Raw genomic sequence first — 12,417 nt, forward strand, 5'->3', positions numbered from 1 at the left:
GCAGAGCAGGGAGCCCGATGCGGGACTCAATCCCAGGACCCTGGGATCATGACCTGAGCTGAAGGCAGTCGCTTAACCAACTGAGCCACCCAGGCGCCCAAGAAATCTGCATTCTTAACAACTCCTCCCTCCAGGTAATTTTAAACACTAAAGTTTAAGAATTATTGCAGTAGGTCCAAGCAACTATCAATCAGAACTATCTGGGGACAACTCAGGGTAGCTGGCAGAGTTCCTAGGAAGAAATAAGCTGCCTCAAAAAGGACTGACTTTCCCCTTCCCAATATACTTGGAGACGCGTAACAGATGTGTCACCTCAAAAATCTCCAAATGTTTCCACTCTTCCCAAAGCTTTCCCACCACAACATAGTAACTTTGAAATGTATGAGTGAGCCAAGCTAAACATTTCATGAATTTAAACTAAAAAACTGGCTTTGCCTGTCTATAAGTTCCTTAAAACAATAAAAGATACAAATATTTTAATCCTTGTCAACATTCCCTCCTTTCAGTTCCTTCTCAGATTTGCTTTTTAGTCAAAGCTTCAAGACTTTTGGAAATTTTAGATCATAACGTTATATAGTCCATTTTAATTCCCATACAATTCCGAATACCAATTATAAATCTACTACAAATTTTTACCAATAAAAATCTACTACACAAATTGTGTAATGTTTCTTCAGGTAGTACACAAAAAATCCATTCATCTCTTCCTTTCTTTTTTTTTTTTTTTTTAAAGATTTTATTCATCTTTTTGAGAGAGAGCTCATGAGAGGGGGTAGGGTCAGAGGGAGAAGCAGACTCCCTGCCGAGCAGGGAGCCCGATGCGGGACTCGATCCCGGGACTCCAGGATCATGACCTGAGCCGAAGGCAGTCGCTTAACCAACTGAGCCACCCAGGCGCCCTCATCTCTTCCTTTCTTTAAACCAATGGATTTCAGTAATGAAGCTGGGGAAGGGACTGCGGCTGTCATACTGAAGTTTGAATAATAACATTTGAACCTTCACTACATGCCAGATAAGAAATACAACACACTTAGAACATTATCTCATGGACAATCTCATGAGGTGCGTATCACCATTATCCTTACTTTATGGATGAGTTGCCTAAGATTTAGAGGGGTCAAGTAACTAGTGCAGAATTATACAGCTAGGAAAGCTAATTCAACCAAGGCAGTCTAACTCCAGAACCAGCACTTTTAACACTACACTATCCTGTATTTTGAATATGCCATCTGCCAAAAAGGCAAGTCCCCTGAATCTAAAAAGGTAGGAGTTGTGGATTCTGGAGAATTTCATTTTTAAAAATGTGCTTTCAGGTGATTTTGAAGTATAACAAAAGTTTGGAATTATTGCACGAAGGCTACTAGTTCGCCAAAGTGGAACCCTGGCAATCTTTGAGATATAACTCATGGTCCGGAAGTTAAGGTCTCAAATTCCACCGCATTGATTAACTAGAATTTACTTATCCTATTTTCTCTCCTACTCCAAAGAGATATAAGAAAAAAAAATCTAGAATTTTCTAATTAGAACTGCTGGTCTATACTATCTATATATAAGAAACTAAACAAAGATTACTGATGTTCAGCACGATTATTCTGGGGCAGAGTCAGACCTTTACTAAAAGAAATGTGCAAGGTAGAATTTATTTTTTTTCCATTGAGGCGTTTTATCTGCACATATGTATTACATTCCTAGGAAAAAAAATCCCAGGATTTTCCCTCCTGTGTTTTCCACTTCCACTTCCTTCTTCATGGTCCATGATGCCAGCTGAGGTTGTCAGTACAATGAAACCAAACTGGGGGGACCAGAGCCGATTATTCTGCCATTTTTCTAGATCTTTGAGTTGTACATCAAATCTGGGGCTGATTATTCCACACTTGTTTAACCTGCCCATGAGGTTCACAACAATTTTCCCAGCTCTGTGATCATCAATGATTTCAAATTCGCCGGTGTAACCATGCTGCATCATCACAGTTAGAAACCAGATGACGACTTTGGAGCATGGCCTATGAGAACCTGGCATTTGCCTCTCTTTTCAGCTTTGTAAATGCTCTTGAGAGCATCTACCAGGACATTCATGCACACCATTATGGAGGCACAGAAAGATGGTGGAAAGAGTTGCAAGGTAGAATTTAGAGTTGGAGATATTTCTGTCTCTGGCAACTTTCTCATTTTACAGGTGAAACAAACATCCTCTTTTTAAAAGCACCATCTTTAACTCAGTTCACATTTGTAATATTTAGCTGGCAAAATTTTGAGGTCCACAATAGTATTGCAAGAAAATCATGTAACATATTATCACAGGATATTGGAGCTGGAAAGAACTCTGAATCTCCTAATTTCACAGATAAGGAAACTGAAGTGACAAATTTAGTTATTTGCCCAAGGTCACACAATTATTTAATGGCAGAAGAAGCTACCCAGGACAAAAACCAAATTTCTTATCTCTCAAGTCAATAGTATTTTTACTACACCAAAAATTATGTTTTTGTTTGTAAACTTCTCATGATTCGTAGAAATCAGTGTATTAGTTTCAAGCCCTAGGAATCAGTTGTGTGTTTTTTTAAGATTTTATTTATTTGAGAGAGAGAGACACAGTGAGAGAGTACAAGAGAGGAGGAGAAGGAGAAGCAGGCCCCCGCAGAACAAGGGGCCTGATGAGGGACTCTATCCCAGGACCCTAGGATCATGACCTGAGCCGAAGACAGATGCTTAACTGACTGAGCCACCCAGGCGCCCCTTTGCTCTAGTTCTGATTCTTTTATTCAATCACTATCTGACTATGGGCAAATAATTGTAAAATAAAAATAAATCCTACCCTTAGTAGGTCATGGGAATATTTCCAGAATTAGAAAACACATATCAATATAACTTTGGAAAAACGTGAAATTATGTAGAATTAAGATATGCTTTCATAATTTTTTCTAGAGGCAAATTAGTAGGTACTGTTTGTTAAATACTGCCCCGAATAGTCTGAACTGAAAAGCCTTGAAAATCAATGCCCTCGGTCCACCTGAAGAACAACTCATTACCATGTCTAACTCAATTCCAATATTAAATTAATACCACCTTACTAGGTGATGTCTAGCAAATAAAAGGTTTCTCTGATTAACAGCACTGTTGATTTTCCATAGGATATTAAACGATGAATAAAGTGATCCCTGAAGTCCCTTCTACTTTAAACATTTCTTATTGTACATAAAACACAACTGCTCCCCAAATAAAAATCTTTTAGTCAATATCTCTATGCTAAATAAAGTGTGAAGTTTAATTAATAGCAATGTACAAATGCTGGTTTCTTACTTGTGTTAAATGTACTACAGTAATGTGATATTAACAATAGGGGAACGGGGTGAGGAATATACTAGAATTCTCTACTATCTCTGCAACTTTTCTGTAAATCTAAAACTATCCTAAAATAAAAAGTATTTAAAAAATAAAGTAAATCTCTATGCCCACTTTTAATAGTTCAGAAACAAACAAGTAACTCCAAGTTAATACTGGAGTAAGAGTCTGCCTTGTTATTGGGATCTAGTGTTAAAAATGTTAATTTAATTTAGCACTTCAAAATAATATTTGAGCACTTAAAATTATCTTAGTCTCGGGGTCCCTGGGTAGCTCAGTCGGTTAAGTGTCTGACTCTTGATTTCAGCTCAGGTCATGATCTCACAGTTGTGAGATTGAGCCCCATGTCAGCTCTGTGCTGGGCCTGGCACCTGCATAAGATTCTCTCTTTCCCTCTTCCACTGCCCACCCCCCCCCACTATCTTAAAATTATCTTAGTTTCAGAAAAATTGGAGTTCCCCAGTATTTTCTACCTGATTTATATTTAGATTATCACATTTCTAACCATCCACCCTAAAACCACAAATTTCTAAGGTAACATCCTTAAACCAGAGCTGGATTTCAGTGGTTTAGCGTTTTGTGTTTTAAGAAAACACTGGATAGACTGGGGGAGGGGAGCGGGTATCAGACACAGGGAACAAATACGAAAGGCTCTTGAGCCATTAGCTCCTCAATCTAATATAATGGGTAGCTTCACAACACTCTAAAATCTTAAAAAGAGCCTTATTTTTATTCTAGAGCAATGAATTGCGTATTATTTTCAGCTTTTCTAAAAATTTCAAATATTTTAATTATATAAGTAATGTTAAAGGAGTTTCATTAATGACATAGAAAAGAGTATTTTCACATATTTTTAATTTCTTGCAGTAACAAAAATGTAATATTTAGATCAAGATATTCCTTCATTCTCCTTACAAATAACTATACCACACCTATATTAAATGCTTGATTTGGGGAGCTATAAAAATCTTTTAAAACTTATCAGAAATTTGATATTTTGCCTCTTCTTTATTGAAATGTTGAAAAAGGAATTTTTTGAGAAATAGGTTTTTATTTTATTTTATTTTAGTTGGTTGGGAGGAATACACGCTGTGCAACAAATAAGGGAGCCCTATCTGACAGAAGTCTATGATGGTTCAGTCAGGTGAATTATGATTTTGCCAACTAGTGTAAATTTTAAGTGGAAAAAGGAATGTGGTTGATTTTGTTGTTTCTGAGAACAATAAAGAAAAATTGCATGGGACGTCTGAGTGGTTCAGTCGGTTAAGTGTCTGACTCTTGATCTCAGCTCAGGTCTTGATCTCGGGGTGGTGAGTTCAAGTCCCACGTTGGGTGTGGAGCCTACATAATAAAATAAAAAATTTAAAAAAAGGAAAAGAAATCACTAAAAGAGCCTTTAGTCTTCCTTATTCTGCCTAACTGTAATAAAAGAGTTCTGTGAAAATAATCTTTTACCACAACGTTTAGTAAGTTTCAGAAGTCAGTAATTATAGAAAAAGCTACATGGATCTGTATGTTTCATAATCTATGTCAATTCTCTTTTTAATACTTTCTTTTCTACCTTAGCTATGCCCTTTAAGGCCACCAAATTCTCATGATTCACATGAAGACTTTGTAAAAAAAAAAAAAAATTATCAGCAACAGATACCTGTGTGTTTCTAAATAACAGTACCTTGCCAGTGCAATCTAAACAAAACTCAAAAGTATTAAATGGCTTAAAAAAATACATCTGTAAAGGGTGTACCTATCCAAAAAATAAATCTTTCTAGTTTGAAAAAAATTAAGACATGAATTTGCTTGAAGGACCCATAAAAATAATTTAAATTTATTTTATTTTTGAAAGAGTAATAAACAGATCCTTAAAGAACGAAGGCTAGTCTGGAACCACAAGATTTTTTTTTTTTTTTTTTAAGTTTTCATCTCCTCCTTCTTACTGCTAAGTTGGTGACAGTGGGGGTAGTGTACCCACCTAGTATTTTATTTTATTTTTTTAAGATTTACTTATTTATTTGAGAGAGAGAGAGAGAGAATACACGAGCAGTGGAGGGGCAGAGGGGGAGGGAGAGAATCTCAAGCAGACTCCCCAATGAGCAAGGAGCTGGATCTCACAATCCTCAGATCATGACCTGAGCAGAAACCAAGAGCACAAGCTCAAATGACTGAGCCACCTAGGCGCTCCCCACCTAGCATTTTAAAACATTTATGGACAGGAAAAGACCACGGATCTGAGGGAATATTACTTCTGGGGCTCCCAAGGTCAAGTCACCATTCACAGAGAGATGCCCATGTGAAGCTGAGGCAAGCCCCCAACAGGGAATGAACTAGAACTCACCTCATCTGGAAGAGAAGGAAAGTAGGAGATGGAGAGCAATCCCATCCTCGACCAAATTCCTTTAGCTCCTACAGAATTTCTACCCTACTCAATGAATCTTCTGTCAATGATGTGTCTTAACTGAAGATAACTTTGTAGTAATAGATAAACCACTGTAAAATGTTCCCCTCTCTTAAGTTAAAACAAACATGAAACTATTCCTTAAAAGTATTTCTGTTACAGACTTTTGCCAGGTTAAGATAGAGAAAGGAAGTAGAAAGAAGGGAAAGAGGAGGATAATCAGGTGGGAGAGAAAAAAGCCACAGGTGATTATAAATTGTGATCGAATGTTAACCTGCTCTGAAAATCAGGAATCCTGGTTTCTAATTCCAGCTCTGCCATCAGCTACCTAAAATACCTCATGTAGACAGTGAATTTCCTCATCAAAAAATGAAGTGGCAGTAGGTAGCAGTTGCACCCAAGAAGGAGAATACATCCTAGAATAAGATATCCCCAAAGGGATTCCTCATATGGAGCTTCAGAGTTAAGAATGACAATTGTACACACAAAGGGAAAAGAAAAAAAACAAAAAAACCCCTCATAGGTTGTCAAGGCAAAGGAAATTTCTGACCATTCTGCCCAAGGATGGGAGATTTCTTCAAAATTACTTGGGGTACCTGGGTGGCTCAGTCAGTTGATCTCTTGATCTCAGCTCAGGTCTTGATCTCAGGGTCATGAGTTCAAACCCCGAACTGGCTTACTAACAAAAAAACAAAATTACACTACCTAGAGAATAGTGAAGAGGAAGAGTCTATAAAAGTTGCCAATTCAACACAAACTGAGCAAGGTTCTCAATACCACCGCTAGATACTGTAGACTCAGAGATGAATATCATAGTCTCTGCCTTTAAGGAGTTTTGAATCCAGTTAAGGTTTTGGTTAAATGCTAAAAGAAAAATTGTGCCTCTGTGCCCTTTCCCAAGTATGTTATACAAAGAAGCAATTGACACCTAGAATCTTGACATTCAGATGTCAATTAAAAAATGAGGCTTAGAGAAATTAACTTCTGGTACCTGTTTACTGACTTGAAATCGAGTGCTCTGATACACATGATTAATGTAGCTATATGAATATCAGCTAGTTATATTAACTGAAATCCTATTAGTCTACAGATTAAGAAAAAAATTTTAATTATATCAAAATTCCTCCCTACTGTTAATATGAAAAACCTCTTATAATAGATTTGCTTTGCTATTGTTCATAATTTGCAATGCATAAAAATGTATCTGTCTTCAAACTTAATACCTACTAGCCTGCACTCCACTGTCCAAATCATCTCTATTCCCAATGGTGGCACAAGCAGGTATTCTGGGTACAGTGACTGAATTAGCAATCTCCAAAGCCCCTTCCAGGTCTAAAATTGCCTGACACCTGACATCAAAACATGACCAAAAAACACCCAAAGTTCACAAATGTATGAACTTAGCTCACCTTGCAAGCTTTTAAAATATTGCCACTATAGGGGCACCTGGGTGGCTCACATGGTTAGGTGTCTGCCTTGGGCTCAGGTCATGATCCCAGGGTCCTGGGATGGAGCCCCACATTGGGCTCCTGGCTCAACGGGGATCCTACTTCTCCCTCTCCCTCAGCCTCTCCCCCTGCTCATGCTCTATCTCTGTGTCTCAAATGAATCAATAAAAAAATCTTTAAAAAAAAATATTGCCACTCTAAGCTTTAAGTATATTTTTGCAACTATAGGCACAAATACAGATCTCACTACTATATATTTTGTCCCACCAGTAACACAAAATTAGAATTTCCCAATCTTGATGTAAACAACTTTATAAATTTTTGTAAATTCATACAAGGGAAAATAATAGATAATAAAATAGAAAAAGAAATAATTACAATCAGAAAACTGTGACTGTGTCTACAAAAATGCACACAGATTGTATAATCCTCTAAAACTGGAGCTGCATAATTTGTTTCTTTCGTTTCTATCAAGACCCCTGAAAAGGAAACAAAAACACAGGAGAACTCTGAAAAGGAGAGTTTACAAGTTGGGAATACTCTCCTATTTGCCTAGAGATTACAAGAAAAAAAAAAAAAAAAGCGTATCAAGCAAGATCTGACTCCGGGAAAATTGGCATTTCATTAATGTGCAATAGGATGAGCATTTTATCCCTATCAAACCCTTTTCCGAAATCTGCAATGTCCAGCACCATAACTTGATTTCAAGAATGGCAGGTCAAAACACAAATACAATGGCACAAAAATTAAAAAGTTGCTGAAAAAAGTGTAGGCCTATTTGGAATAAGTAGAGAAGAGGGATTTTCTAGATAAAGCGCCATAGTAATTTGGCTTTAAGGGCTGGGATCAAATTCTAAACTCGAAACTGACTGCATTTTAATAAAGGCCATTGAAACAGTTAAACACTATGAAACACAATCACTTCTAATTTCAAGAATTCCCAAGCCACCTGAATGGGTTTAGACTCCACACAAATAGTCATCTCTGCAAAATGACTTCCCTTTCTCTTTCACAACCACACCCGTACACACATAGCGCCGCGCCCACCCCCACTCCCCACTCCTAATCCTCGTAGTACAGTAAAAATAAACTGAGAACCGAGCAGGTTGTCTGCTTTTCCGGAGGAGGCAAAACTGCAGCTGTGGCATGAGCACACTGCCAGGACCTGAATACACGGAAACCAGGTGTGAATAGCAGGTATAGCCTCCAGCCCACAGGGGAACAGAAAGATTCGCTCCCCACAAAGTTGGCAACTTCTCCTACAGGCAACACAATGCTGACCCAGTTCCTCTTCCCCCGGTGACAAATCAAAGCTAAGTCCTGACGCCAGCAAAGAGCCCGCACGGAGGCGGTCCGCAAGCCGCTCTCGGCCAGCGCCCTGCCTCAACCTCCGCCCCGGCCCCGAGCCCGCCCCGAGCCCCGGCGCAGCGGGCGCTGTACCTGGCGAAAAAGTCGGCGAAACCGCCGCTCCGTCGAGCCCGGGCCGAGGTCCCCGCGGCGCCCTGCTCCGTGGCGGGCGCGGGCACCGGCGGCCCGGCGGCGGGCAGGTGGTCGCGGCTCACCTCGAACGTGTTCCGAGAGTTCACCTGAACGTCCGAGACGCCAGGGCGCGGCTCAGCGCCGGCGTCCCCGCTAGTCCTCTCCGCCGAGGCGGCGGCGGACGCGCCCTCCTCGGGACCCCCAGCGCCGTCTCCCGGCCGCTCCAAGTCTTCGCAGCTGCTGCCGTCGCTGGCCGGGCTGCCCTCCGATCCGCTGCCCGCGCCCTGGGGCTTGTCAGAGTCCGCCGCTGCTAGGCAGCAGCTCCGCAGCGGGTCTTCGAGCGGCGCGGCCCAGTCGGACGGGCTGCCCGCGCCGTCCGCGCCCTCGTCGCCAGGCCCCTCCGGGCGGAGGCGGCGGTGGCGCGGATCCCGGCCGCCCGCGCAGGCCAGCCCGCGAGCCTCCTCCAGGTCCCGACAGTCCTGGCCCGGCAGAAAGCCCGAGTCCCCGTTGGTCATGCCTCTGTGCCGCGGAGCGCGGGCATCCGCCACCTCCGCGTCTCGGTGCTTGGAGCCCGAGTCCCGCGGGCAGGCGTCCGAGCGCGGAGCTGCCGGGAGCGGCGGGGCGCGGGGCTGGCCAGCCGGGAGTGGACAGTAGCACAGCCCCGGCTCCAGCTGTCCTCCTGCCGCCGCGAGGTAGCGCCGAAGGAGCTGCTGAGGCGGCGTCTCCTTCTCCTCTTCCTCCTCCTCCTCCTCCGCCGGCGGCTCCACCGCGCCGACGCCTCCGCCAAAACCTCCTGTGGCCCGGATCATCTTCCCGTCCTGGCCCACGGGCTCCGGCGCCGGCACCGGGAACAACTTGGGGTTTCTTCCCGAGCAGGCTCCGGCATCCTCCGGACCCACCATCTAGGGCCGGGTGAATGCCGCCCGAGGAGGCGACGGAAGAGTCCCCGGCACAGGCTCGGCCCGGGAATAACCCTAGGGGCTGGGGCCACGGCGGCCGCCGCCGCAACCTTCCCAGACCCACCCCTCCCACCCGGGGCTCCGGGCAGTTGCGGGAGGGCGGGCACGCGCCGTAGTTCGCGCACGCGCAAACGCCGGCCCGGTCAAACCGCGACCTGGAGATTCCGCGAACCATAGAGATAGTAGCTAGAGAGGCCGCTCCCTGACACTCCGGCGGCCAATCTGGGATCTGCCATCTGGATGATGGAGGCTGGTTGGCTCACCCCGAGCGTGACAATCCTTACAGAGGCACGGGTTTGCCTCTCTTAGCAAAAATTCGCTTGACGTACTTAATTTATGGGAGTAGAATACAGGATATTAGATATAAGTCCTTGCAGCTCCAACTGGTCACCGGTGGACTTTACGCTTTTTCATGCATCTTCTCTACCGCCATTGCCACAATCTAGAGCTTCGTCGCTTCATGTCAACACCCTCCCTTCTCCACTTTATCTTCCACGATACTACCAAAGGAATCTTTCTTTTTTTTTTTTTTTAAGATTTTATTTATTTGACAGAGAGAGACACAGTGAGAGAAGGAACACAAGCAGGGGGAGTGGGAGAGGGAGAAGCAGGCTTCCCGCCGAGCAGGGAGCCCGATGCGGGGCTCGATCGCAGGACCCTGGGATCATAACCTGAGCCGAAGGCAGACGCTTAACAACTGAGCCACCCAGGTGCCCCCAAAGGAATCTTTCTTATCTAGCACCACGTTTCATCCTATCACTTTTCTTAAAAATCTCCATCATCACTCAAGTAGGGAAAGGAAGTGGAGTCAGGCGGAGAAGCGCTGTTGAAATAATTCCAGAACCCTGTGATAATGGATTGAAATGGGGTGATAGCCACTGAGTGGAAATGAAAGGCGTTTAAAGAAGAAATCGCAAGACGTGCTAACTAACATATAAGAGGAAGAGGGAGGAACCAGCAATTTCTACAAAACTCTTGCTACTGAAACTAATGTGGTTTGAAGAAATGGGATTTGGATTAGAAAAAAAAAAACTTGATTAATAGGGGAAATATATCTGGTAAAGTAAAAGACTGGGACTATCCAGGATATAGTTAGAGATCTAAAACTTGGGTTAGGGCTTCGGTTTGGAGACTCGGATTGAAGAGTCATCTGCATATTGTAACAAGGTGAGTCATTAGTGACTTCTGGGAAGAAAGAATAAAGATGGAGGTGGGGCTGAGACTCAAAGGTGTTATTATTTCAAGATGGGCAAAGAAGTTGTATTGCAAAGGATTAAAGAGGAATTAGCTGTAGATAAAATGAAGGGGAAAATATTGGCCACTCGTTCTAGAGGTATGTCAATGAAAAGAGAAGAAATAGGAGAATGGGGTAGTAATGAGAGGAAGCAGCATTGCCAAGCCTTTATATTTTTTTTCTTATATATGCAAGAAGGAATATAACCTATATATGAGTAACAGTAAAATACGTAAATAAGGGCGCCTGGGTGCCTCAGTCGTTAAGCGTCTGCCCTCGGCTCAGGTAATGATCCCAGTGTCCCGGGATGGAGCCCCGCATCGGGCTCCTTGCTCTGCGGGAAGCCTGCTTCTCCCTCTCCCACTCCCCCTGCTTGTGTTCCCTCTCTCGCTGTGTCTCTGTCAAGTAAATAAATAAAATCTTTTAAAAAAATGTAAATAAAATGGACACCCATGTACCCAGCACCCAGTTTAAGAAACATCAAGTGTCTTTTACAATGAGCATTATCTGAAGGCCTTAAGGAAGGAGTAAGTGTCAAAGGCACAGTTAGCAATATATTTATGGCCAAGATTTTTCAGAAGAAGAAATGACTTCCAGGACACAGGTGGAAAAATTAATATAGGAAGAGAGAAAATATTTGTAAATCATATATCTGATTAAGAGTCTAGTATCCAGAATATATAAAGAACTCTTACAACTTAACAAGACAACCCAATTTTAAAGGACTTAAATAGACATTTCTCCAAAGAATATATGTTAATAGCTATTAATAAGCATATGAAGTAATGATCAATATCAAAACCAAATGACATGGCACTCAAACTGACTAGAATGGCTATATTCAAAAAAGTGGAAAGTTAAGTGTTTTAGAGGATGTGGAAAAACTACAACCCTCAAACATTGCTAGTAGAAATGTAAATGGTATGGTTGCTATGGAAAATGTTTGGTGGTTCCTCAATGAAGTTAAACATTCAATTACCTTATGACCCAGAAATTCCACTCCTAGATATGTACCCAAAAGAATTGAAAACAGATGTTCACACAAAAACTTACACATGAATATTTATAGCAGCACAATTAAAACCCAAAAGACAACCCAAATGCCCATCAACAGAGGAATGAATAAACAGAATGTGACATTTATACAATGGACTATTATTCAGCCATAAAAATAAATGAAGTACTGATACATAAAGTAGACGAATCTCAAAAACATTATGCTAAGTGGAAGAAACCAGACACAAAAGGTCCACATTGTATAATTTCATTTGTATGAACTCTCCAGAATAGCTAAATCCATTGAGAAAGAAAACAGATTGGTGATTGCCAATGAGGGGGTGGGTAGGAGAGAAATAGGGACAGACTACCTGATGGATATGTGGTGATGAAAATGTTTTGCAAATAGATACAGGTGGTGGTTGCATGACATGGCGAATGCACTAAATAGCACTGAATTCTACATTTTTTTAATTGTACATGTTTAAATAGCTGTATTTTATGTAAATTTTCACCTCAATAAAAGAAATTTAAGTTAATTTAGAAGATACCTAGACATAAGTATAG

General features: G+C 42.0%; 1 protein-coding gene across 3 annotated transcripts in view; it reads right to left on the reverse strand.

The window, feature by feature from the left end:
* Positions 1-12,417, reverse strand: part of TBC1D12 (TBC1 domain family member 12) — a 123,142-nt gene that overhangs the window by 89,242 nt on the left and 21,483 nt on the right. The window contains exon 1 of one of the 3 annotated variants that reach the window (XM_081823799.1): positions 8,623-9,830. The exons of the other annotated variants lie outside the window; for them this stretch is intronic. Coding sequence (XP_081679925.1) covers positions 8,623-9,563 — 941 coding nt within the window. The 5' untranslated portion in view covers positions 9,564-9,830. Of the gene's footprint in view, positions 1-8,622; positions 9,831-12,417 lie in introns of those variants that run through there. 3 annotated transcript variants of the gene reach the window in all.

This window comes from Leptonychotes weddellii, chromosome 6, assembly GCF_054177405.1.
Source record: "Leptonychotes weddellii isolate Sample4059 chromosome 6, ASM5417740v2, whole genome shotgun sequence".
NCBI lineage: Eukaryota > Metazoa > Chordata > Mammalia > Carnivora > Phocidae > Leptonychotes > Leptonychotes weddellii.